Raw genomic sequence first — 25,836 nt, 5'->3', positions numbered from 1 at the left:
GCTGCTTTACAGCTATGAGTAATTCGAGAGGAAGCAAGTCTAGCTGTACTTCATAGATTAAAGTAATCAATCCTTTTTCAGTTTTATTTCAGAACTTTACTTTGGGTTCCTTTTTCACATTACTACACGCTTGCTTACAATCTTAATGCACTAGATAACCCTGTGTCATAAACACTATACACTGTAGTCATAATAAGTTGTGCTGCCTTTAGCTGTCATATTTGCAGCAACACCCACACACAAATGCAGTGAAGCAAAACAACACTTCTCCATTCCTGTAAAGGAAGTTGTTGCGGCTGTTTTTTTTTTTTTAACCATTTCGTGTTTTTGCTCTTGTACTCTGCATCAGATGATGGTCTGTCACCCACCCATGTTACATAGATTGGGTTTGGTTAAACTTAAGCAAAAATGGTATCTTTTCAAATGTCACAAAAAATGAGAAAACATTCGTAATCACTGTTCTTGGTAAGATCTGAACACGTCCCATCTCGATGTCTATGCTAAAACACAAATCTACCAGACGCCCCAGTGGAAATGTCCCACATTTAATTCAGAGACTGAAGGAACATGGTGGAGCTTTACTAGATGACGATGAATTGCTGTAATAGTAACAATGAATCAGACTACATCGTTCATCTCTTTGTCTCATTAACAGCATAGAGTGGAGGTGGCTAGAACATGTTTTTATGTCATTTAGATCCTAGCCTCAGAGACAGTTGGTCATCTTATCATTTTATGCTAATCTGAAATCGTTAAGCTAGGTTTGATAATGAGGATTTGAGGTCTATTTAAGTGAATGAGCAGAATGTCCTCAGAAGCGATCTACGGTTTCATTAACTCTCCCCAAATACTTTACATCTTCCCATTAAAGAAAGCAGCATTGTTTCATGGAATAATAGTGTCCTCAATTCATTCCCAAGAAAACTTCATATCTAAGTAATTATTTAGTTTCACACCTGTTTTTACTCTGACAGATATGTAAATGAGAGTGAACATGCACGCACTTGCACTCCAATTTAATAAAACTGCAGCCTAAATGAGCACATCTAATGATGAAAACATTACCCATAACTGAACATTCTCTACTCTGGGCCATTGAACAAATGATGTTGTTAAAACACCAGACCTGAATATGTTATTATACAGAACATCTAACATCTCATCAGCTTGGAAAATTGTGAAAGGCAGCATGAAGTGAAAGAACTAAGGTGCCATTTTGGCGATAATGTCAGAAGGACTCATTTGGCAGTAGCATATTAATAAAGAAGTCAAGTGAGATGCAGCTAAGGGAAGACTAAATGTTTACATACACAAATATAACCTACAAAGAAACTCAAAATCTAAGATACACAAAGACGTTATTAAAGAGCAGCATTCAGCCACCACTGCAGCAATACTGCAGCAATAGGTGTGAAGAGGTTTTAATCAAATCTGGACCCAGAGACATATTTCAAGTTGTGCTCACATAATGTATTGCTGGCTGAGGCCCTGTTTGTCCCTTGTCCGTTATAATAAGGTGTATCTTGTGTACTTGTTCCTGTGAATGGATGAATGCACAGAGAGAAACTCTGGAGATAAGCAGTGGATGAGCTACACAGTGGAGTCACTAGACCTTGTCAGCCCTGTCAGATTTCTATTTTCTCTGTCTTCAAACCGTGTCTCTTTTCTTTTTTTTTGGTGTGTCACTACTACAAAATTCAGTTACAGCTTATCTATATTTGCAGCAGCACTCTACCTAAACTCAGAATTGTTTCACAATCTCTCTCTTCCCTTAGTTTGTCCTCCTCCTATATATTCTGGCCAATCTAACTTATCACTCTCTATTCTCTCCTGTTTCCTCTCAGTATATCCCCTCCTGCTACACTTCAGACTCTTTCATCTTTCATTTGTTTTCTTCAGCACCATCGGGACGCCCTGCTGTTAGCTCTTGGTCAATACCTCAGCGGGAATCATCCCAGGTTGCCCCCCTTCTATTAACACTGCTTGGCACACATGGATTTCCAAACCCTTTAGAAACCTACAGGGTAGCTGTGACACAAAGAAACTGTTGAAATTCCTTGTGTTTCATGAGTTCCTTCAATTTCCCCATATTTGCTTATGTTTCTTTTCTTTGTCCGTCTATTTCTCTTCCTCTCTAATGACAGGGGTGGTGAAAGACCTGAGCGTCGAGGTGGAGGGCTGTTCGGAAGAGGTATTTATTTGGGGTTGAAATGTAGGTCCACCTCTTTGGTCTAGACTCAAATATTTCAACAACTAGTCTTTTGGTTGACATGTTACAATTTAATGGAAGACAGATGATGAATCTTACTGACTTTAGTGATGAAACTTTTTTTCTTGTTCCAAAATGAGGTTGTCAACTTGAGGAACATTTCTTGTAACTGTTGGATGTCCCTGTCAAGATGAATTGTTTGAACTTTTTAGACTTTGCCCAATACTATTACCATCAAATACAGGCTAAACTACTGATATTTAAAGGTTAGCTTGCATGCAAAACTATATGACTGTCAACATAGCAAACACACGTGCTAAATGTCAGCATGTTTTACCACTTAATGTTTAATTTTTCTGTTTGTGCTGCTCACATTTAGGGCATTAAGTATTATGCATTTGTGCGATGAAAAACAATCACAAGCTCGAAAGGAAGTTCTTTATCCTCTGAGCTTCATAAAATAAAGTAAAGGTTGCCATTCAATTTGCCTCACTAAACAAATCCCTTACCAAAAACGCTTTCCTCACTCACTTAATTTCTCCTCCCTGCACCACCACAGCAATACTGTCACTCGTCCTCTGTGGCGTATGAGCCAAGCTATGCCTTGCAAGCTGTGCACGTCTGAGGTAGCAGTGACGCAAAGAAATGCTTGATCAACCCAATTTCCTCCTAAAGTCTCATTCTTCTCACCTGCCATCCGTTTCCCATCTCCTCTCTCCTTCATTCCTCGCTCTCTCCCAGAGAGTGTCTGAAGGCTCAGATTAATGGAGCGGCCCGTTCGCTGGTGGCCACAATCCAGGCAAAGCAAGTGATTTGTTCAGAGATTACTGACACAGGAGACAGAGAAAGGAGTGTTAATAATGTTGTGCACAAATCACTAAGTGTGTGTGTGTGTGTGTGTGTGTGTGTGTGTGTGTGTGTGTGTGTGTGTGTGTGTGTGTGTGTGTGTGTGTGTGTGTGTGTGTGTGTGTGTGTGTGTGTGTGTGTGTGTGTGTGTGTGTGTGTGTGTGTGTGACAAAAATAGGTTTCATTTTATAAGTAGTCTCTACTTTTCTTAACAAGGGTTTTCAACCACAAGCATTTCTCGGCAGGACAGAGACAGTCCATCCTTATTAATGAGACTCTGCACGAACATTTAATGGTTTCTGGGAGGTATTTTATTTTTAAGCACTCTATTTAAAAAAATATGAATTATTCTTTTAACAATGACCTTTTCGACAAAGCCTTTCAGCCTCTATGGAGAAGAAGCTTTAAAATAATATAATTGCCTCAGGAATGGTGCATTGTAGTCAATGATATCTCTTGGATGCTTGTTTTATCACTTTAGTAACTAACGAAGGACACTTCAGCGAGGGCACCTTCAGTCTCCTCCACCCAGACCTCCAGCCATATGTGGCCCTGGTCGAGCAGCAGTGTTGACGGGGGCCGCTGGCAGTGTGAGATGCGGGCAACCTCCTGCTGTACTTAATTACCTGTGTGATGGAGAGGTTCCCCACCCGGCAGAGTCTGTGTGTCACACTGTGTCAGGGGCAGTGCGGACACACAGAGCTGACCACTCTAACCCGCCTCACCTTTTCCATGTCTCTGCTGTCAGATCAGGTTATTAATAAAACAGCAACAACTGGAGAGCATCACCTGGTTTTCTCCCATCTTTTTTGCCTCTCTTGGTAACAAAGATACTCAATATCAGCATTATCCTTTTTTCAAAACAGTGAAACAAGGGCTTTGGTGACTGTCCAAAGCTTCATTAGGAAGCCTCCTTGTTTTTTTTGGACTACACAGAGCACACAAGCCTGCAGAGAATAAAGTGGAAAGCACTGAGAGTCCAAACTGTACCCGTTGAGACTTTGACAGAACACACTAACTGTTGCTGTAGCAACCGATTCCAAATCAGAAGAAAAAACTGGAACCCTAATTTCTCAAAATGTCTCTTCGACTGTGTCTCTTTCTCTATCTTCTTCCTCCTCTCAAGGTAATGTAAACATGTTTTCATACATTTGTAGTCTGTGGACACTCAGTAGTTGATTTTTCCAAAACATTTTAAGGAGTTGGCTTTCTTTCAACAATATGTGGGAACACTGAACCCAAGCTTCTCAAGTAGAGCTGCTCACATTACAAAATGTAAGCACACTTTTCTTCATGCCTATCTGATTCAGAGTTCAGTGGAACAACAAACACATACCTCTTCCACCTGACCTGACGTGTTTTTTATTCAAATACAACCTAAAGGACAGTGTTTCTCAAAAAGGTAAACTAGGCAGCCTATTTTAGTACAGTTTTGAATACAATTCTCAAGCATTTACATAGTCCTCGAGTCACAAGCATGGACGCTGTTAATCAGCTATGCTAATATATTCATGAATGATGAGGAAACTGCTGTCTGAACAGAGGCTCCCAGTGTGTCTGAGGTGTTGTGGGGGTTTGTTCAGGTGAACAGGACTGCGCCTGTGGAGACACTTATCACCCACAGCAGAAAACAGTCTCATGCATGCCCAGAATTTTCAATGACATTAAACCGGCCGACGTGCTGTTTGAACAAGGGAAAAGTGCTGCTTTCAGATGAGAATGCCAAGTGAAGAGAGACCTTCATATTTTGTGTGAGCAGAGGGAGCAGGATTTATGTGCTCTATTGTGTGTGTGTGTGTGTGTGTGTGTGTGTGTGTGTGTGTGTGTGTGTGTGTGTGTGTGTGTGTGTGTGTGTGTGTGTGTGTGTGTGTGTGTGTGTGTGTGTGTGTGTGTGTGTGTGTGTGTGTGTGTGTGTGTGTAGCTAGAGATAATTCTGCATTTGAAGAACATAAAGTGTTTTGAAGTGTTTTTCTGATAGGTTTTTTACACCATAGCTACATTTCCACACCACAGCAATGAGCATGGTTACTCATTTGATTAAGTATCAACGCAGTGAAACAGTTATGGTTTCTTTATCTAGGTCACATGTTATCACCTTGTTAACACAAATCTCACTGAACTGGGACAAACAGAGACACTGACAGAGAAGTGAAAAAAACACATCTGTCTGAGATGCTGTCAGAGAAGTGTGGCTACATACAGCGAAACTGAAGTTTTTATAATGTGCAGTCGAGTGGAATTCCCTCTCTCAATATGACTTTTAGCCCTTTGTATTCGGCACACTTCTGCAACTTGCTAGCATTATTTAAATGAGTATCTCCTATGTTGAAGCTGATGTTGAGCCTAAATGTTAACTATAGACATGATGCCATGATGGGACAATCCAGCTATTAGGACTGTGCAGTGTAAAATATGTTCCTTAAGGGCCCCATATTTCTTAAAATAAGCTTTGCATCACTTATTATGTGCGTGTTTTTGATCATGTTCAATCCAGTCTGAGGTATCACGTCCTGACTCAAACAGAGCAGCAGTGCCACATCCTGCCCACAAAGAGCGGTCTTATTGCTGCTGTAGATGTCCTGCTCTCAACGTGAATGGATCCAACTTTATCAGACCTTGTGTTATTCATTGTGTTAGTCATTTTTCTTTGGTCAACAAGGTCTCAAGCGATCACTTCAGCTGTTCGTACTCTCGAGCGCCAATCAGAATGAGCCACTGTCCAAACCGGGGAATTAGAATACGTTAATGTTGCACTGAGAAAGCGTTGTGGGAGGATCCTGTTGATGACAGGCTGCTCCCTGAAAGGCAGAGTGGCGAATACAATCGCGCCGAGAAGCTCACGCACGACTCCAGTCCAACGGAATCCCAACTTGTTTAGCCTGTACCCGGCACAGAGGAGCTCCGGTGCGCAGTCTTTACGCACACCAAACAGGGGACCGGGGGACGTCTGTCATTTACCACCATGTCCGCGGCAACAGCTTCGATAGCAGATGTCTCCCGGACTGATTTTACCAACAAAGATGACATCCGTTACCGGAATATTTCAGGTAAAAACGATTAAATGACTGCAAATGCTGTCTCGAGTTGAATGTGTATGGATGTTTGTGAGACGGTGAATTATTTTAGGCACTCTGGTCGTACTCTACTTCTCTTACTAACACAAAGGCCTTTTTAGAATATTAAATATATATATTTCCTAGAGAGTAATCTGCAAGGTAGTGTCTTATTTAAAGATCATTGCATTTTTTTAATTGAGATTTAATTTATGGTATCTTAAAGTTAGACCTTTATTTCCTCTTTTGCAATATCTCTCTAGTTTTCAAACAAGTGTTTTTCAAAAATAATCAAGTTATGTATTTACAGATTTGATCTTTTGTTGATGGGTGTGTGATTATTTCTGATAAACAAAATCTGCATAGGTGAATACAATTACTATCAATAAATAGTTGTCGGAAGGAATGAACATCATGCACACCTTTCTTCTAGATCTTATAATGTATGCGTATTTTTAGAAAGAAATAAAGGAAGTGAAAAAGGGGAGGTATTACTGGTGGCTTTACACCAGAAACTGATGCACAGCTGAGCATCTCTCTCTGACACATTCACATACATTACATAAAAGTAATGCTCTTTATATATCGGCTATGAAGTCCAACCTTGTGTTACATAAACTTGAGTATGTTAAGCTTAATACTCAGGAGAGTATCCCACTTTACAAGTGTGACTGTCACACTCATCACTGTTTGTCTGTCTGTCTGTCTGTCTGTCTGTCTGTCTGTCTGTCTGTCTGCCTGCCTGCCTGCCTGCCTGCCTGCCTGCCTGCCTGCCTGCCTGTCTGTCTGTCTCTGACTCCATACACTTTTAGTGTGCTTTGAAAGCCCCTTGTGTTGATAAACGTGCACCACATTTTTCTCCTCTAAGAGCAAAGCCCCTAGGAAGAATGTCAGATTCTTGGATATCTTCCTCCAGTTAAAAGTTACAAATAGTAAAACTACAAAATCTCTCCAATGCCACAAGTTCATTGTTTTCAAGTGAACACCAGAAGCTGCGTTTCCTCAGTAAACAAGCAGATTTGGACTTGGCCTGATCACATTATCCTTCCCAGTCGTGCTGGAAATCATTGACCTGATGTCATTGTTTTTATTTGCAGCCCAACAGCTTGTGTCATGATGAAGTGATACTTTTATGTTGTACGTTCTCCATGCCAGACTGCTGAAGTACTGAGCTAGGACAGTGAGAGACCTCCCCCCCTGTAGCCAATATGCTGATCACTGTGCTCTATGATAACCAGTTGTTTAGCATGGCTCCAGATGGCCTGTGTGTTTCCACCAGCCTCGCAGGTTCAATGATTTATCACATTTCCTGTTTCGATACTGTAAGAATCCGATGCAGCACAACACAAGGCGGTTACAAGGGGGGCAGACAGTGTTTTGTCACACATCGTTGTGCAGCCCTTCAGGGGTTCAGTGCTGATAGCTGTGGACTGATTGTCCCATCCAACGTTACATCCCATCTGCAGTGCTCCATTCTTCTTTGTTGTTCACCCTTAACAGTTGTTGTGCTTCTTTTGCATTCTGAGTTTTGGGTTTGTGTCTGAGAAAACACATTTATTTTGAAGATACATGAATTATACATGTATTCAAACTTTAGCTGAACTTTGAATGATAAATTAACTTCTAACTCTTTTAGGTCAGGCTCAGTGTGCACCCATGATCCTGCCAGCCCTGGGCACCCAGAGGATCATCCAGGGCAATGGCACCACTGTGGGGACAGTCATTTCCCTGCAGTGCCCAGCCAAACACAAACTGGTTGGAAGTGAGCTGAAGTGTGTTATGGACACCAACAGCACCCACTGGGTGGGCGAAACCTACTGTAAACGTGAGTAACAAAGACCTTGATCTGAAGCTTGGAGAATTGCAGTGGCTGCAATACTTACCCTGAACTGTCCGTCTGCTCATTATTTTGAAGAAATGGGATATATATTAACCATCATATGATCAGCATTGTGACTATAGGCAATGTTACAGAAAGACACTTGAGGATTAATGTTTGGCTTGCCATAATGAATTCTTCTAAATGATGTCAGGACACATTGGAGATAAAATAATGTCTTGCTTGGGGATAAAGCTCATTAAAGGAGAATATTAATGCTAATGGAGTTAGACAGGAATAATTTCAGGCAGGTGCACAGTTAGCCGCTGTTTTGATGAGCAAGTGGAAAAAGGGAACGCAGGATCTTAATTATGTTCAGGGTAAATCATCAAGGGAGAAAAAAAGCTGGTGTGAAACTGAAAGAAATTAAAAATGGGATTTAAGTCTTATTGTACCTTCCTTGTTGTGCTGGGATGTAGTAAGTCTGCCAATCTCCTCTGGTCAAAAAACAAGGAAAGACTTGTGAGATAGATTTTGCAGAATGATAAATGGAGCTTTTTAATATGTTAATTGCAATTGAAATAAAGTGGAAAAATCATTCTTCTTCTTCTCTCACACCCCAGCTTTTTCTCAATATGAGGACTTTGGTTTCCGTGTGGCTGTGCTGGCATCCCTTATCAGCTCGGCCATAATCCTCTTCATGTCCATGGCCTTCATCACCTGCTGTTGGGTCGACTGCATAAAAGAAGACAAAAGGAAAAAGCAAGCGAGGTGAGTTAACAATACCATAATACAAGTTAAAATCAAGGTGACCATGGGGAATGTGCAGTTTAAAGTCACTGTTATTCACTGGAGCTCTAACATATGTGTTTAAAGCATTTTTTTTCTTAGATAGTTTTTAAAGCCAGTATTGTTTACATCAATGGTTACTGGATTGCTGTCTACTTCGCTTATGCTGGCACATAGCATGTTACCGCTACATAAAGGTCTGGGCAATAGTGTGAAAGCGTTAGCGGTCTGTGTGCCGTATCATCTGCTTACCTGCATGAGCATCCTCTTGCATGAGACAAAAAGGAAACTCACTTACAGAAAGACAGCTCATAATCCACACTAGTATTTGCTGGTATAACTGATGTAAAAGTATTTTCAGCTAAATGTAAATTTAATTAGTTATTAGTCAGTTTCCTTTTATACATTTTACACATAGTGAAATACTGCCATGCAGGTTTAAAGATATATTGTGTTAAACAGGGAGCAAGATAAGTGGCAGTTGGAGGGTCAGCCCCAACAACAGGAAGACAACAGGTCCCGCTACAGCCATAAAGGCAGAAACAACAACAACAATAACACCCCAGAGAAGGTGCTTGCACTTTGGGACACCAAAAACCCAGCCATGTGTGACAACATGCAAGTCTGCAGGTGAGATTTAGGCTGACTTTTAGTTAAACAGACAAAAATAAACAAAAATGTCACAATTAAAAACAATCTGTTGTCTTTTCCTCCAGATGTCATCAGCAGTACCCCTATGGTCTTGACCGTGAATATGTCGCCACTCCTCCACTTTCTACTCTTCCCGGCTATGAATACAACAGGCCTCTCTTACACCAAAACCTAGAATATGCGCAGTCTGGTCTACCTGAATTCAGCAATCCCCCTCAGTCCTCCAGCCAAACCATAAATTCAGGCCTGCAGATCTCAGCAGTGGGGCCTGGTTTGGTAAGGCAGTATGGAGGACGGGAGAGCAGTTTGTCAGGAGTGAACCCATCAACCACAGATGAATCCAACACAAGGAATATAAACGCTGCCAAAGAATTTTCCATTCGGATTATTTCAGTGTGAGGTGCCATCAGTCAAAGACTTGGTTACCGGCCAAATGAATTGTTCTGTAGAAAAAGGACTATAGGAAATAACAACTGAACGTTCTTGATCTTGGTAAAAATATAATGTCTGCAGGTCTGCACTGTATGAAGGCTCTATTTGCATACAGATCTGACAGATTTATGTGCCTTTTGAAAAACTGTAATGGCACAGTGCCCTCTGTCGGAAAAGAAGAGCCATTGCACTTTCAGGACACTGGCCTTGTTGGATGACAACCCCTGTAATTTAAATGTCAAGGGACTTTATGCACTTAACTGAGCTTTACAGAAACATGTCATAGTGTTATGTTTGGTTAAAGTTAACCACGAAGGAGTTAAGTTGGAAAGGGTTTCACAAAACATTACAGGCAGCTGAGAACTCATGGAGGGAAGGCTCACTGTGGTGGGTGTGGAGATCAGCTGGGGAGCACTGGCCGCTATGTAAATAATACTATGTTATTTTTTAAAGAATGTAAATAAATGAAAGACTTCTACTGATAACAAGTGAAGTGTGTTATATTATAAAATGGTGTACATTTCCCTCTCAGGGACAAATGTAAATGTTTACAAGCCGTCGTGATAAGGTGGCAGCAGAGATTTTGTCTGAGTAATGATGTAGCACAGAAACACAGGAATTTTAAGTGACATAGTGAAGAATGTATCACTGACTGAATAGTAATAATATATATTGTTTTAAAGTAAATAAATTAAAATGTAAAATAAAACAAATATTATGAATAATAATACAAATTAAAATAATATAAACAATGAGTATTATCAGGCCTTATGTTCTTATTATTTATAATTCATTTTTTAAATTATATGCCATGAACAGATCTAATTGAAACTAGAATAAAGGAAAATAGGGTAGAAATGAAAGTGATAAATGACACCTCTGCAGTTCAGGGTGAGTAAGAGAAGGCTTAGCTCCAGTAATCTGCCTGTCAGCTCAGCACTATCTGCGGACGGATACTCACCACGCGGCTCTGAGGTCATGTGGCCCCAGCAGGCGGCGCAGTGTGCTGATGTAACGGAGCTGCAGAGACCGTCACACCCGGGACACCAGGAAGTTTTACCCGGAGGCTCGGAAGCACGTCCCCCAGTTTTTTTGTCAGTATGACAGTTTTGTGAAACATGGGTAAGATGTTTTGGGATATTTTTCAGGTATCATTGCAGGCACACTTCAAGGATTCAGAGGATCACTGACCGCCTGCTGTGTTGTTTTGATGTGCCACTTGTTGCATATAATCTACATTTTGTAAATTGAGTTGGTACTATAGCAATGCGCTGTCAAATGCATTAATTCTGGCTTAATGTGACGAAGTATTTGGATGCTATTTCGGTTCAGATATACAGCCTTAAAATAACAAGCAATTATATTTAAATGATGAATTGTAATAGAGTAATGCAGTCATTTACAGAAGATATACATGCTCATCTGTTAGTCACATCTAATCCTGAAGTTTACTGTAAGAATAATTCTAAAGAGCTGCACTTTAATATGACATGAAGATGAGGAGACGTCGTTATTTTATTTTACTAAACATTTTTGATTCTTGATAGCAGGATACTCTCACCTGTTTTAAAGTTATTGCCAGTGTTATTGAATAAAATACAATGAAAATGTTGGAGATTACCTCGAAGATAAATGTAAATGTGATTAACTTCCAAATTCTTTAATATGTACTGCTTCTTTCAACTAACTTTTGAAGATCAGTTGCACACAAAATATATAATTTGTATATTTTTCAGAAATCCTTATGATGAATGTCACCACATTAACAAGGCATAGATCAACAGTTGGAACAAGTAAACTCAAAAGACTGAAAAATGAAAAAAATGATAGACGAAATCTGCTTTCATATTGAACATTAACTTCAGCCACTAAGGTCCTTTTTTTCATTCACTCCTCAGTGTTGAACACCTAGTTTGAAAGCATCAAAGTGAAATGAGTAAGACATCAACAGTGAGTTTGCTGAAAAATGTGGGATTGGTTTTGAAATCAGTCTGTATCTTAAAAAATGACTCAAATGACCATCAAGTTTAGCCAGCAGTTAATAAAGGACGCTTTGACGTCACTGCAGTTCTTGCAGGCTTTTCGTTAAAACAAATGTCAGAGCCTATTTTATTCAAGCATGCCCTTTTGAGTCAATTTGTTATTCATATCATTTTACAGCCACTTTATTCACCTTTTAAACTGGAGAATAAACCTCTTAATCATTTATTTTCAGAGCAGTACTTGTGCCAAGACCAGCTTACCAAGAAACTACTTACTGTAAGACTAGACATAAAATCTGCAGTCCTTGAATTAGAGCTTTGCAGCATACTCTAATTGAACAGGGTCATAAGTTGATGACCTGAGGTGAACTCCACACAATGGCACACACAGCTTTTAGATCAACTCTGTCTTAATTTATATAAATTAAGAAAGATGTATGTAGTGTGCATTTTAGCTTGTCTTTAATGTTGTCATTTCTATCGTCCTTGACTAGACATTGACGATTACCATGATCAGCTCCAGAGGGACGCCCACTTCCTGTGCTCAGATCAGAGGATGGACACTGAACTGGTGGACAGATTGGTGCTGCAGCTAAACAGGATCTACCCCCAGATACTCAGTGACAAGGAAGCCCAAGGGGTCACTACAGTTAACATATGACAACATAAAACATCCTGTTTTAAAAATGATCATGACTTTGCACTTGATCTCTGGCACAGTGAGCAGGTTGTGAACAGTTATTTAATTCAGTATGTGTCCCTCTGCAGTTCAGGAAGCTGAGTGTTCCCACCAAGACGCGGTTAGCCGATCTGTTGAAGCACCTGCATGGGAAGGGCGAGGAGGCATGTCATGAATTCTACAGAGGACTTCATATCCACGCTGAGGATGTCTACACCAGCCTGCCCACCAGAGTCATACAGAGAGGTAAAAACAAAAACACAGCTTAATGTATTTTTAAGAGGAAGTTTCTCACAGAAACGTATTGAAGTAGTGGAATGGAAAGGTACAATGTGCGGTAGAATTACTGCAGTGGTCATTTTAGAGGCATCATAATATACCTGATTTGAAAAAATAACTCATATGATGTTTATAATATGGATAGAAAAAATATTGTTAACAATCCAGCACTTTGTTGATCTATGTTTTGTAAATTATAATTCAGTTTCTTCCGTTCCCCTTCTTCAATGCCTCACACAACAATGAGGGTAATTAAAAGCCAAAAAACACGCAACAAAAAAGTGAGAAAAGGTCTGTTCATGCTTTTGGAAATTCCTGTGCATAATGTTCATAAAGTTAGTTAAAAGTCATGTTATCCAATACATTTCAAGTGCAATGGTTTGGCAAATCCTACTTGCAACTTCCCTGGTGTCCCATATTGGTGGATCCCCTGCTGTGTAATTGCCTGTCTTGCCTAATGTAGCTTATCTTATCCAAGAGAAGAGGGAAGCCATTGTGTTGCCGGGACTGCAGTGCAAGTAGTGAATGTGACAAAAAGAAGTGTGACATCAAAAGTGTTGGGTTGACCTATTATACATTTCACACTTTCATGTTCTAGAAATGGCTGATCAAAAGTTGTCGAGCACTGTGGCGATCCACCAAGAGCGATTTGTGCTGAATAACAGAGGTAAATCTAATCAATGGCTCACACAACTTCTGAGTACTGTAAATCAATTAATATGTTTTCTGTTATTTATATACTGTATATTTGAAGTTGAATTCTAAATACAGTCACCTGCTATTAATCACAAACGTCTTGGGCAGCACAGGATGCAACATGAAACCACTGCAGAATAGATAGAGAACATAACTGAATAATAGGATAATATTGTGCAAAATATATATACTGTATACTGGCATAAACAGACACTGGTTGCTACATGATTAAATGATTCTCAAAAATGTTGTAAAATGTTGCAGCAGATTTGAAGTTGGGGCACTTTTTTTAATAATAGAGAAAAAAGATCTGTTGTAGTTAATGGGCTGAAATACACCTTTTAATCTGCTGTTGTAGTAGTAGTTTCATTTTGCTGCATGACTACTAGGGTGTGTGTTTTGTTTTAAATGGTGGTCTTACTGTCTGTGCCTCTGTGCCCCTCACTGATTGTCAGATAAGCCCCTAAAGCCCAACCACGCTTTGTTCTTCTGCAAACATAGTTGTCTGCTGAACCTTTTAACCCCAGGCATCAGAATGTGGGCCCTACTGCTCCACACTGCTGCACCATTCATCATCCCATTACATTCACGGCACTGGTTTTGTGGGTCAAAAACAGCTTCCTCTGTCCGGCATTCCTTTGAACAGTCAGGGAGCTTCCACTGGGTCAAAGGTGTGTCAGCTGAGAAAACGGGTCATCAGGAATGACTCCTAATCAGAATTCATACAAAGAAAGGATGGATGACTGTGAACAACAAAACTGTGCACAAATCAGCTTTGGACTTTGATTCTTGCCATTTACTTGTGTAAATCTATCAAACTATTCACATTTCGGATGCCCACCAGCTGATCAAATATTCTAGTGTTATTGGTTTCAATGTCACAGAACTTTATAATTTATCTTTCCTTCTTCAGGACCAATGTTCTTCCTGAGCTGTTTCAGTTTTGCAGTTGGAATTGCAATACTTTACTATTACGGAGGTGAGTCATACAGAAACTTCTTCGTCCCTGGGAATTTCAAATTTCTTTTGAATATCAATGTTCTCCTCTCTTTGTGTTTTTTTCTTTCTAAATCACTCTCTCTATATATTTGTTAATGTTCTATGTTGCCCCTCTTTCCGCCTACAGAGGGTGATACACTGAGAAGCACCGGCCCGTTTCTTCCCTGCTCTGCAGCAAAATTTAGTAAAGGCGCTAAAGATGTTTTTATATGCTATTCTGAGGTTGGCAAGCGAAAAAAAGGAGGCCGTTAGATGTTGAAATGCTTAAGGCGCTGTGAGAAGAACAAGCTGTGAAATTTGCCACTTTGCTGTGCCAAACTCACACACACTTTGAAAGCTAAAAATGACATGCATTTGTAAACACTAATTGACTTGTTTTTTAATCTGAAGCCGACATTATGTGTGTCGTTCTGTCTAGAAATTCCCACAGCTGACGTTGCTTTACATGGATTTTTGGAAAGAATCTTATCTTACTGTATTGTGCGTACAAAACAATAATAATTCCTATCACATTTTCAGCTAACATCAAGCGGAATAATAAGTGAGAAATTGTACACCCACACAGCTGTTCTCAAACACTCACAGACAGACTAAACTGCTCAGGTAGAAGTTGGGAGGAGCTATTCAGGGAATCACATCATGTCTACAAAATATGCGTCAACACGAATTACAGAGGGTGAGGTTGTCCCTCTAGGAAACTAAACCAACAGGATGAAGGATATCTCAATGCAACACAGCTTGTTGAGACACCCACACACACACACATACGCCTGTGTTGAAAGGTTTGATTCGACAGAGCTCTGCATACTTTAACACAGTTTCTAAAACACAAAATAGATAAGTCCAACCGCTCACACACTCTCAGTGCCTTTATTAATACTGTGATAATGTTGTTGGAAATCTAAAGACTAAAGTGCAATGTAATCATGTTCATCATTTGCTCAATTAAAGCACATTTTGACATCAACTGGAGTTGTGTCTTATTTTTAATGCAGTCTGACAAAAGCGTAAAAAAAACCAAAGCAATGTAAATAATTAATTATAATTCAATGAAAATAACATTTATGACAACTGTTTTTCTAGGTTTGTGTCCGGCAGTGTGAACTTGAAGAATATTGTTTTTTAAACTTTATTTAGAACAGTTTTTACAACTGTTTCTTATTTATTTCCATCGCTCTGTGACAAACTGAACATATTCAGAAAAATAAAATAAAAATTACATGTAGATAATATGTAAGGCAATCACAGTATTCCCATGCATTACAACAACAGGAAATTTAGATAAGAAAAACAACTTTCGTTTGAACACATTGATGGTCTGAAAAGCAGCCATAGAGCCACTAGAGGACGCTGCTCTCTCATTCAGTACATCAAAAATAGGAAACATGAGGATGATGGAAAATGTTCTGGTGTGCTATAACAATGACAAACTGGAGCAACAGACAGCCCTCATTAATTAATAATGACAATTAAATTGATTGAATGACTAGAGTCAACCTTAATTAAATGCTATATTAAACACTGTCAATTGTTAAATAAAGGACCTGTCTGCAGGGCGGATTCATTTTGTTCTCACTTAAAGCCCTTGTTCAAGTATTTCGTTGGATTATGAACCAGTGGAGAAAAGGCCACATTGAAGATGAAACAGAACAGCTGTGGAGGAGAGTTCAGATGCCTGATGTCGGGAGATTTGCAACACTGACCAGCACTTTTCCGCCCCTCTCTTGTCTGAAAAGAGAGAGCAACAGATGAGAGAGGGGAGTCGTGGAAAGGGGAGGGAGGTGTTAAGGGGGTTGGAAGTGTCACAAGGATGATTGTTCACTTCGATTACTGGTATCCACATTCCCACGAGGGGAGGGAGCTATTATTAGTCCTAGAGCGCACAACCTCGATGATCAGCAGCATCCTCTGATGTCGATCTCCCACAGGGCCGGTCATGTTCAACTCCAGGACTGAGATGGAGCAAGCAGAGTAGAAGCCATAGACATACATAATGTATATACATCAGTCCACAGATCTGCCCTGAGTGGAGCTGTGTGTGTGTCATCAATCTGGCTCTTGTCTTGTCTGGCTGTTTCCACGGTTACCAATGATAGTTGTGGAGGAGGAAAAGGATGAGATAGTGACGTTGGTTTGTCATCTGAAAAGGTGCTTTGTCACAGTAACGTGGAAGAAATTATAGATTGGAACATGAATATTCCTCAGGTGTTTAGCAGACGATTACGTGAAACCGGCTCAGGCTGCTTTTATGTTCTTGTGTTAAACCACTGAAGTGTATAAAATGAGCATTTGCTCTGGCTCTAATTGGGGTTTCAGTGACATTTCTGAAACACAGTCTAATTAAGGCTTCCACTTTAACAAGCAGTTCTGCTGGGGTCTGTGCTGTGTTGACTCTGACTCACCAGCTGCTGCTGGTCCAGAGAACCACAGACACACTCCATCTTCGCTCAGAGCACAGAGAGTCATGGCACAACCAAACATTGTTATAATTTAATGTTAGGCATGACGCCTGTGGTTGGGGGCAGATGTGTCGGTAAGGTTAAAGCTGTGGAGGTGCATGGGACGTGCTTTGAGTCAGATGAGGCACACCCTGCACTGCATATATTTGCTCAGCAGACCCATCAAACCTCCTGGTTCATGCTGTCTGGAAAAGAACCATGACATCTTCTTCCAACGTCATCACTGGCGATTAAAAATTGAAGCATGTTCTGCTGTCAGCATGTGTGTATGTGTGTGTGTGTGTGTGTGTGTGTGTGTGTGTGTGTGCATGTGTTTCTGTTTGTGAATTTGTGTCTGGCCGGCGCTCAGGGTCACTATCGTTCAGCAAAGAGACAGACAGTGTGAGGTCACATGTTTCTGATCACAGTTGTCTCCCCTTTCCTGTTTGTCCACTTGTAACAAATGTTGTGTTGTTTAGTTCCAGACCACTTTGTAACTACTGCTGTTTCTCTGTTTTTCGCTGTTTTCTCTGAGTGCAGGACAATGTTTTTCTGGTAAATGTTGTTTTCTGTTGGAAATTTCTCTGAGAGCCTGGAGAGGTCAGTGTGTTTGTAGGTCAGGGAGGGGATTGTGCCGTCCAGGTCAGGGGAGGACAGGCCTAAAAACTTGCTGACTACACAAATGTCTATAGCAGACAACTGCACAGAAGGCAGGAGAGAAAATATCTGTTTGTGAGTGAGAAAAGAGGTTAAACATAAAGAATGTATGTGAGCAGCAAAAATCTAGAGAATACTTGTGTGTGTATATCTATGTGTCTGTTCTTGGTTAGTTGCTTTGTTTCGGCCGGTGGACTCCAAAGGCCGTGATGAAGATGTTGACAACCACTATGATAAAAACCAGACATGTGGTCAAGTTTTCCATAATGTTAAGCCTCCAATGCCTTTACTCATCATTCACGTTCCATCGAACTGAGGACAAAAGCAGAAAATATAATTAAACAGTCTTCTTGTTTCTGGGACTCAAGCCAGCTGATTCTCGATGGATTTGCTTTCAACCATAAATCCTTATGCACTTAATTCTGGGAGTTAAAGAAACTCAAAGGATCACATAAAATGCAGGAGTATCGTGTATTACATTTTGACAAGGGCATATGAGGATAAAGTAGACATAAAACTCAGTGTTTCCCTGTCTAAACTGCTATTTTTGCTTGAAAAGTTTTTGAGTAAAAGCTGCGTTCGAATACTGTGTAAATTTCACTAAAAATATTCTCATAAAAACTCAGAAAACATACCAAACCCCATTTCTATAGGCCTTTTAAAACACTTTGGAATTGATAAAGAGTTTCATTTGTTGCACAAGTTCTGTCTGTGGAATAAGAGACTCCATCTATAACCTTGTTAAAGCAATCGATTAATCTGCTCTATATATCTATGATATGTATTTATCTTACTGCTAACTCAGAAATAATCTCTCAAAAATCTATTTGGATTTCTGAATTATATCCGCTTTGATTATAACAGGGAATTAAGCATGTCTTCTGAGCTTGTAAATTCATCAAATTGGCAAACAATGTGTTGATTTGGAAAGTATTCTTATTTTTAATACCCAGAGGGGTCCATGACAACTTTTGGTCTAAGAGAACAGTCAGTATTGGTTGAGCTAAGGAGAACAAAACACAATGAACTGTCAAAGGATATACGTTGTTCAGTTATATGGGTACCATACAAGACAAGGATATTTTCAGAAATGTATTGTTGGAATGTATGGTATACAATCATCAAACCATCTTTATGATACATCATTTTTAATCCCTGTTGTACTATCATTGACTCATTGTCCTTACTTTCAACTTAACATTCAAACACTTGTATGTGAAATATCAGTGAATCACTCTGATTGCAGTTATTCTAGACAGACAAAGACAACAAGCTTATGATACAAAGCCCAAAGAAATAAACCAAAAAACAATACAGGGAAGAGTGAACTGATCAGGGGAAGCTTGTATTTCCTGTATGACAAACTTGCTCATTTGTGTTCCTGCACAGATAATGATAGTGAAAAATAAGTAGTATAAGTTGTCTCTAAAATCTTCATCATCACAGACACTGGCCACAATGATGTTGAATTAAGGTTCATTTCAGGGGTAATGTGTGTTTGTGTGTCTACAAGGAAAATGGTACGTGTCCATGCGTGTATGTGTGTGTTTGTGGGGGATTACCAAAGGTTAAATGGTGTAAAGACCCCGCCTGGCTGTGTGTGTGTGTGTGTGTGAAATCCTGGGGTGAGGTAGAGTGGGGTTAGGGGGGGACTGGTGGTATGTAGGCCACTCACATCACGCACCACTGGCTCCATTAGACAGAGCTGGATCCGCGGAAAAGGGAGGGGAGGTTGGTGGGGGGCAGCGGGGTTCAGAGCAGTCAAAGAAAATGAAGGAAGAGGAGTGAAAAGAGCCATGAGAATGAGATGTGTTTGATATTCGGGTGGAGACGAGGGGGGCTTCTGGGGGGTCGGGGGAGTCAGAAGATTTGGTGGACGGAGGGGGTCGGAGGGGACAGGCGTTCATGAATGTGGGATGACTCTCATGTTGACTGACCTTCTTTTGACATGTGATCATTCACAATACAAAAACCAAAAAGTGCTAATCTTAATTTAGCGTGGCTTATGATTGATTAGAATACTGATGTTTAATAACAGCTTTTTTTTTTGGAGCACAGCTAATTTACAAAGGGATAAATTATGAGTGTCTCTATTGTATAAATAAATATAAAAACAAGTTAAGGAAAATAAACCAAGCAATAGATTGGGAAATCACCTAGGTTTAATAAATGTATTTTTATTACATTTATTATAGATTAGAAATAGAGAGAGGAAGAGAGATAAATAACGTTGTACCCGTAGAGTTGTTATATTTCCGTTTTGGAGAGGATTCTCACAAACAGTCATTTATTTACTCCGCCTGTTGGAGCTGAGATGAGTCATTGCGACCCGGCTGGAGTTCACTGACCCACTGTTCAGTCCGTCAGAGGAACATGTACTATAATCTTATCTGTATCTCATCTTAACTCATCTTTCCATCTCAATGCACCCATTTTTTTCCAACACCAGATGTGCCTGCTAAACTGGTGAATAGAAGGCTCTATATTTAGTTTTTTATTTATTTACTCCAAGTCATGCATACACATGAGCACTGATGGGTATCGACACGTTTACACGCGTGTAGAGAGAAACGAAGTAACCTCTCTCCCTCGACTCCCACTGGTGCTGACGGCAGCACTAAAACCTTGTAAACTATGACCTGGTGTCAGGCCTTGTTTCCATGGTTACAGCTGGTCCAACTGGTAATGACTTTTTTGTCAGGATTCTGTGGACTTGACATTGGTGAATCTTAATAAGAGAAACACAAAGGGCTTGTGAAGGTTGAGAGATGTGAAGGTTACCAGACAAAGAAAACCACTGTATTTTCTCACCTATGAAGATGAGCAGGACTCCGACTGCGACCTGCAGAAACAGAGAGACGCTGATTAAAGTGATGATGGGAGTGTAAAAGGATAAATTTGGTCCTTGCTCCATCACAGCCTTTAGCTGGGATGCGTTGGCCATCAGTAAAGCCACATCCAGCATGCTCTCGGCTGCACTCTTCTTATTAGCATAGTGGTTCATGTTCAGAGTGGCTGGGCTGCGGGGCCCGGAAACTGGACGGGAGGCCTGGGGAGAGAAAAAAGTAACTGACACAGAGATAATGTTTGTAGCGTTGAGATAGCAACTGAAAGAAGTAGGCTTGCAAACAAACAGGAACACTGCTCTGTGCTGCATTTTGTTCTCTTAATAGAGAAATGAAGCAGCATGATGATGAGGCTGGTGCTACTTTTGTGCTTCCTGTGCATCGATGTTGATCATTCTGACCTAATTAGCACAACAACCAGCCATTACAGAAAAGTGACCATTGAAAACAAATCATCATTAGTACAGCAGAGAGATACTAACACACTGGTAACAGACCCATTAAAACACGCTGAACCTGAACAAGTCAGCATGGGCAACAATCATGTCTTTTCTCTTGTGGTTTCAAAATGATGAACATTTTGTTTTTCTCAGAGCTTTAAATATTGTGTGTTGCTGCGAGCTCTCTATTCCACTGTTTGTTGACTTGACATAATCACATCAAAACAGTCTGTTTGATTTACTGGTAGTGAGTAATACTGTGACCCATCAGTCATTTCCTGCTCATATGTACACCTGTCTCTGAAAGCTGGATAACAGAGTTATCTGTCTAACTGCCCTGAGTAAAAACCAGAACAGCCCTTTAATGACTGCAGTATTGATCATTAATCCTACTTTACGAAATTACAAAATAACCTAAACTCAGAGGAGTTAATACATTATTTTGCATAATCTATAAAACAGGGGCTTAGAAAAGGAAATTATTTTAGGTTGCATTCTATGAGTGATCAACAGGTGATAACCAAAAGCATAAAATAAATATTCTTAGTTTTACGTTGAATTCTTTAAATCATTGATTCTTGAGTGGGTGTTGATTATGTAACAAAAGATGGGCTACGTTTGGTGTTTGTGTATACTTCATCCCAGTGGACTCTGCACTGCAAAAAAAATAAATAGATGTAGCGGCCAAGCAGTTGCTGGATAAACATTGTTGCTTGTTCATTAAAAAATATGAAAATACTCCTTTCTTTGAAGCACTGCTGCCGACATCCACTTGCAGCAATACTTGCAGCTACTGTTCAGCTATGACAGAGCACTATCGCCGAGTATTTGGTCTTTTCAAGGACGAAACCTGCACTCTCTGTGAACATGAAATAATAAGCAGTGCTTTCAGTCTCTTCCTCGACTCTGAAGCGTTCCCTTGTTTCCACACAACACACCCCTACCGCTACAGAGAGCATAGTTTGTCAGGGATTAACCAAACCACAAAGCTGGTATGAACTGTTTTCCCACTGCTCCAGAGATATAGAAAAAGAGGAGCTGTACTCTCTAATTTGCAACAGGGAAGGCCACAGCTGAATTACAATGTATTCAGTAGATTCACAACAATCAGTTGGCTTGGTTAAATTGATGTATGAAGGAGAAGTACTAACTCTACAGAAGTTGTGGTGAAGAGGGGTTAGAGAAGAGCTCTGGTAGGAGTAATTATTTTGAGGAGTTATTTTTAATCTGGTGATAACCACTGGACAAGCCATGTTTAATTCCCTTAATGAGCCATTGCCTTTTGGACATGGATTACACATGTCACTGTGGCCAAGCTGTTCATCTGGCAGCATACCTGTCATTTCAGATTTATAATTTGGCATAGCTTTATGTTAACACTTCAGAGACACCCTGAAAACATTCAGCAAATCTTCAAAAATCGTCTCTATGGGCGTTCTCAAAACCTTTTTCACTCCATAATGCCCCATAATGCCCTCATAACAAGGAATTAGACAGTGTTTCAAAACATGTTTCCCTACAGTCCACCGGAAAGCAACGTGGTGTGGTGTAGTGCCCTTGTGACTGTGAGTTGTGCCAAATGCCACAAATGGCACACTGTCATGACGTGTCAGGGTCAGCCATTCTGCTCTCAAACACTGACTGATGCTTTTCAGGGACAGCCCTTTATCCCCAAGTCAACAGACCACAGTGAGATAATGCTTGTTGAGAGATCACTAGTTGGAAACATGCAGTCAGTATGGCTACGAACACAACAAATGGATTTTCTCAGAAATTCACCCGCAAATATAAGGACATTTCTTTGACGTACATAATCGGTCTAGGTCAAGGCTAAGGGCCACGTACTCAGTCAGTACACGCTTTTTGTTAAGATGTATCCTGTTCTTTAGTACTATCATATGGCTGAAAACATAGGATAACAACTAATCACAGCAGAGGAGATTATGTATAACAAAAAAATGAGGAATATAGGCCATGGTATGTCACACTGTTATCACGAGGGGGTGGGGAAATGCTATTATGTGTATGTGCAAAAACCCATCCGATCCAGGCTTTCATTTTGATAACACTTCAGTTGAAACACCCCCATTAAGCCTCCCATTTGCACATTTTCTTTGAGTTTTGTTTTCCCATTTGAGAAACTGAGCACTCATCAGTCACCTGGCCATTACAGATCTATTGTTATTTTTGCACAATCCAAAACAAAAGGTTCTCATTAAGTAAATCGCTCTGTACTGCTCCATAGTTTCAATCATTATTTTGGTGATGAATTATTCACACTGCATTCCTTGTCTAAAAAAGACTCAGGGGACACACCACAGAGACAGAAAAGGATGAGGATGGAAGGGAAGACAGAGAGAAAAGTTGTTTGAATCTGTCTTTAACTCTCAGTTAAATGTATCAATGTGGAATAGCAGATTTATTCAGACAGGAACAACTAACATTCTGCTTTCTGTAGACTCAGATCAGGTGTCACCAAGTTTGCAGTATAAAAGAAAGATTTTAATTTAAATGAAATCAGATGGCCATTGATTTTGTCAATGATAAGTTTGGTCAAAGTATGTTTAAGATGAGGATGGGTAAAGTAAGGTTTAAACTATTGCATATTGTGTTTTTTGAACAAATAAAAGGGTGCTTCTTTCCATGCAAAGCTACTGTACCCAGTGCCCTCAAACATAAGAGAATATTTTATCTTGCTTTATAAATAACTGTCTGCCTTATGTGTAGTTGCAGTGCAATGGGTTACTTGCTTTGAAATCAGCCTCTGGAAAGGCTGCAATCTCTATAACCCTGAGATTAAATCTAATCTAATCTAGACAAAATCTAATTGAACCATAAACAATAGTTTTTCAGTGTGTATTCAGAAGCCAACTCAAGGTTTGGCTTTCTTTCAAGCAAAAGAAAGGAACTCATTCAACTTGAGCACACCTAATCCTAAACTTTTCCCACATCGTCGCACTAACTGATTACTGCTTAGCTAAATACCTGCGTGTCAGTTACTGTGAGTGTATGTCATGATTATTGCTCTGTACCACTTTGTATCTCACATACAGAAAGCTCTTTGCAGCAACAATGCAAGACAGCACTTAAGCCATGGCGAAAACTTGCATTTATTATTCAGTTAAACGAACATGCTATTGTGGAGCAACTTTATATAAAAAAAAAGAACTTGCATTTGTAACTGCATGGGTGTGTTTCCCTTCCTTTTGTTTGTTTGTTTTCTTATGCATCAGCACTTTTCTCTGTTTCATCCATCATGTCCTATCAATAGCCTCTCGCTCTCTCTCACTCACCTCAAACTCTGGCCCTCTTCCAGATGAGGATCGACCTAACTGTAAATCTAATTTCTATGATTCTCTGTAGGGCTTTTAGTTTTACAGCCCTACACAGGACAACGATACCATGGCTGTTTCAGAGTGTGGTCTTTCCTGCTAGTATAGAAAACATAGATAGTAACATTTTATTTCCAGAGAAAGTTGCAGTGTAAAATATACAAGGACATGCTGAAGAATGTGCTGGCAACGAACTGACATCTGAAACAGAATCTGATTGGTCTCAGATTACAGTGTAACATAAGCACATATTAAAAGGCTGTGGAAAGTCTCAATATAAGATATTCATTCTGACCGACCATGGTTTTATTCCATTCTTATTGACTCACACTAGGAGACAAATTGTAAATACAAAAAATTGCTTATTTTATTGAGCGTAAGGGAATTATGTTATGCATCTATTGGCTGAGCTCTGCAAGGAAGTATCTCTAGCAGCCAGGGTCTTCTCTATTACTCCTCCCTTCTTCCTCAAACACACACACACGCACGCACGCACACACACACACACACACACACACACACACACACACACACACACACACACACACACACACACACACACACACACACACACACACACACACACACACACACACACACATCTGAAATGAAATGGCCCTATAAAGACAATTATGATATAGCGATGCCCATTTACTTGCCCTGTGAAATTGCATCTGAAAAAGCCACTATATGTTGTAATTAAATGTCGAATGGCAACTTCAATTGTCACATAAAAGACAATCAAAACTGTTGTTGTGGCATTAAGTAGGTGACATTATATAAAAGTAAACTTTGTGAGTGCACGTGTCTGTTAGAGCAATTTGGCCAGGGAAGTGGAAACAAAGAAGGGCATTCACTATTTATTATGGCTCTTCAGGTGCCAACAATGCTTCACTCCTAGGCTGAACCGGATTGTCATCTGACCCTGCATGCCCGAACCAGATGTAAAGATCTATGTTTAAGTGTTTTATTTAATTCATTTATTTAGAAGTGTAAATTTACAAGTGTACACACATCACTATTGTTCTGCAAAGTTTATGTATAACCCGGTAGAACCCCATCCCCCCAGATAGATGACATGTAATATGAGAACAGGACAGAAGTGACGTTAAAATGCAGAAACAACTGTGGGTGGATATTTAATATGATCATCAAAATGCAGCAATGAAACAAACGTTTCTTTGACCAAATCCAAACAATAATGATTATTTTCTTGACTGCTGCATTGAATTCCACTTTACAGGTGTGTCTTTAAGCACCTATCTTGCACTTGTTGGATTGCACTATTGATGGTTTTGGATGCAGTTTGCAAAAAAACAGGAGTAAAAACTTTGTGGGCAGAGAAATAATCCATACAGGCTTCTCTATTTTTTTTTTTGCATCTGTAGTTATGTCCAACCCACATCTCATTATACCTATACAAACAGTACAATGTATTCACATTTGCCATATTACAGCACAACACAGGATTTCCCTTCTCTGAAAAAAATAGATTCAGACGTCTTACCTCAGTCCCACTTCCCCTGTTGCTGCTGCTCATCCTGCCATGCGTGTGGCTGCAGCTCTGACAAATTGAGCTGCAAAGTGTCTGTTGTAGGGGAAGTGCAAGCATTGCCTGTTTTGCAGAGCAGCAGAAGCATGTGCAGTTTTTTTTGGATTATTTGCCCACTATAAAATGATATCCCTATA

General features: G+C 40.0%; 2 protein-coding genes and 1 pseudogene across 3 annotated transcripts; 2 read left to right on the top strand and 1 right to left on the bottom strand.

Annotated features, from left to right (window-relative positions):
* The first annotated feature begins 5,653 nt into the window (after positions 1 to 5,653).
* LOC134867200 (uncharacterized) lies at positions 5,654 to 10,551 on the top strand. The gene is made up of 5 exons (XM_063887597.1): positions 5,654 to 6,102; positions 7,745 to 7,933; positions 8,551 to 8,698; positions 9,179 to 9,346; positions 9,433 to 10,551. Exons 1-5 carry the CDS (start codon positions 6,018 to 6,020, stop codon positions 9,764 to 9,766), a joined length of 924 nt encoding a protein of 307 aa, XP_063743667.1. The 5' UTR covers positions 5,654 to 6,017; the 3' UTR covers positions 9,767 to 10,551.
* Positions 10,552 to 10,694: 143 nt separating this feature from the next.
* Positions 10,695 to 15,379, top strand: LOC134867207 (caspase recruitment domain-containing protein 19-like). Of its 2 annotated transcripts, XM_063887609.1 has the most exons (6): positions 10,695 to 10,921; positions 12,276 to 12,421; positions 12,550 to 12,706; positions 13,338 to 13,406; positions 14,349 to 14,414; positions 14,562 to 15,379. In XM_063887609.1, the coding sequence occupies exons 1-6, from the start codon at positions 10,918 to 10,920 to the stop codon at positions 14,684 to 14,686; spliced, it is 567 nt and encodes a 188-aa protein (XP_063743679.1). In that variant the 5' UTR covers positions 10,695 to 10,917; the 3' UTR covers positions 14,687 to 15,379. The 2 variants fall into 2 exon arrangements, with proteins under 2 accessions (XP_063743679.1, XP_063743688.1); XM_063887618.1 differs by lacking the exon at positions 13,338 to 13,406.
* Positions 15,380 to 16,125: 746 nt separating this feature from the next.
* On the bottom strand, positions 16,126 to 25,822 carry LOC134867222 (ninjurin-1-like; annotated as a pseudogene).
* Between the last annotated feature and the right edge of the window lie 14 nt (positions 25,823 to 25,836).

The sequence above is a fragment of the Eleginops maclovinus genome, chromosome 1 (assembly GCF_036324505.1).
Source record: "Eleginops maclovinus isolate JMC-PN-2008 ecotype Puerto Natales chromosome 1, JC_Emac_rtc_rv5, whole genome shotgun sequence".
NCBI classification, from domain to species: Eukaryota; Metazoa; Chordata; class Actinopteri; order Perciformes; family Eleginopidae; genus Eleginops; species Eleginops maclovinus.
The sequence above is the reverse complement of the archived record's forward strand: the minus strand, read 5'-3'. Positions and strand labels throughout refer to the sequence as shown.

Bases quoted from the DNA above. Each gene is read 5' to 3' on its own strand.
- LOC134867200 (XM_063887597.1), top strand. From the start codon at position 6,018: ATGTCCGCGGCAACAGCTTCGATAGCAGATGTCTCCCGGACTGATTTT. The intron at 6,103-7,744 runs GTAAAAACGATT...TAACTCTTTTAG, and splicing joins CCGTTACCGGAATATTTCAG to GTCAGGCTCAGTGTGCACCC. The intron at 8,699-9,178 runs GTGAGTTAACAA...TGTGTTAAACAG, and splicing joins AAAAGGAAAAAGCAAGCGAG to GGAGCAAGATAAGTGGCAGT.
- LOC134867207 (XM_063887609.1), top strand. The intron at 12,422-12,549 runs GTCACTACAGTT...GTCCCTCTGCAG, and splicing joins GTGACAAGGAAGCCCAAGGG to TTCAGGAAGCTGAGTGTTCC. The intron at 12,707-13,337 runs GTAAAAACAAAA...TTCATGTTCTAG, and splicing joins CACCAGAGTCATACAGAGAG to AAATGGCTGATCAAAAGTTG.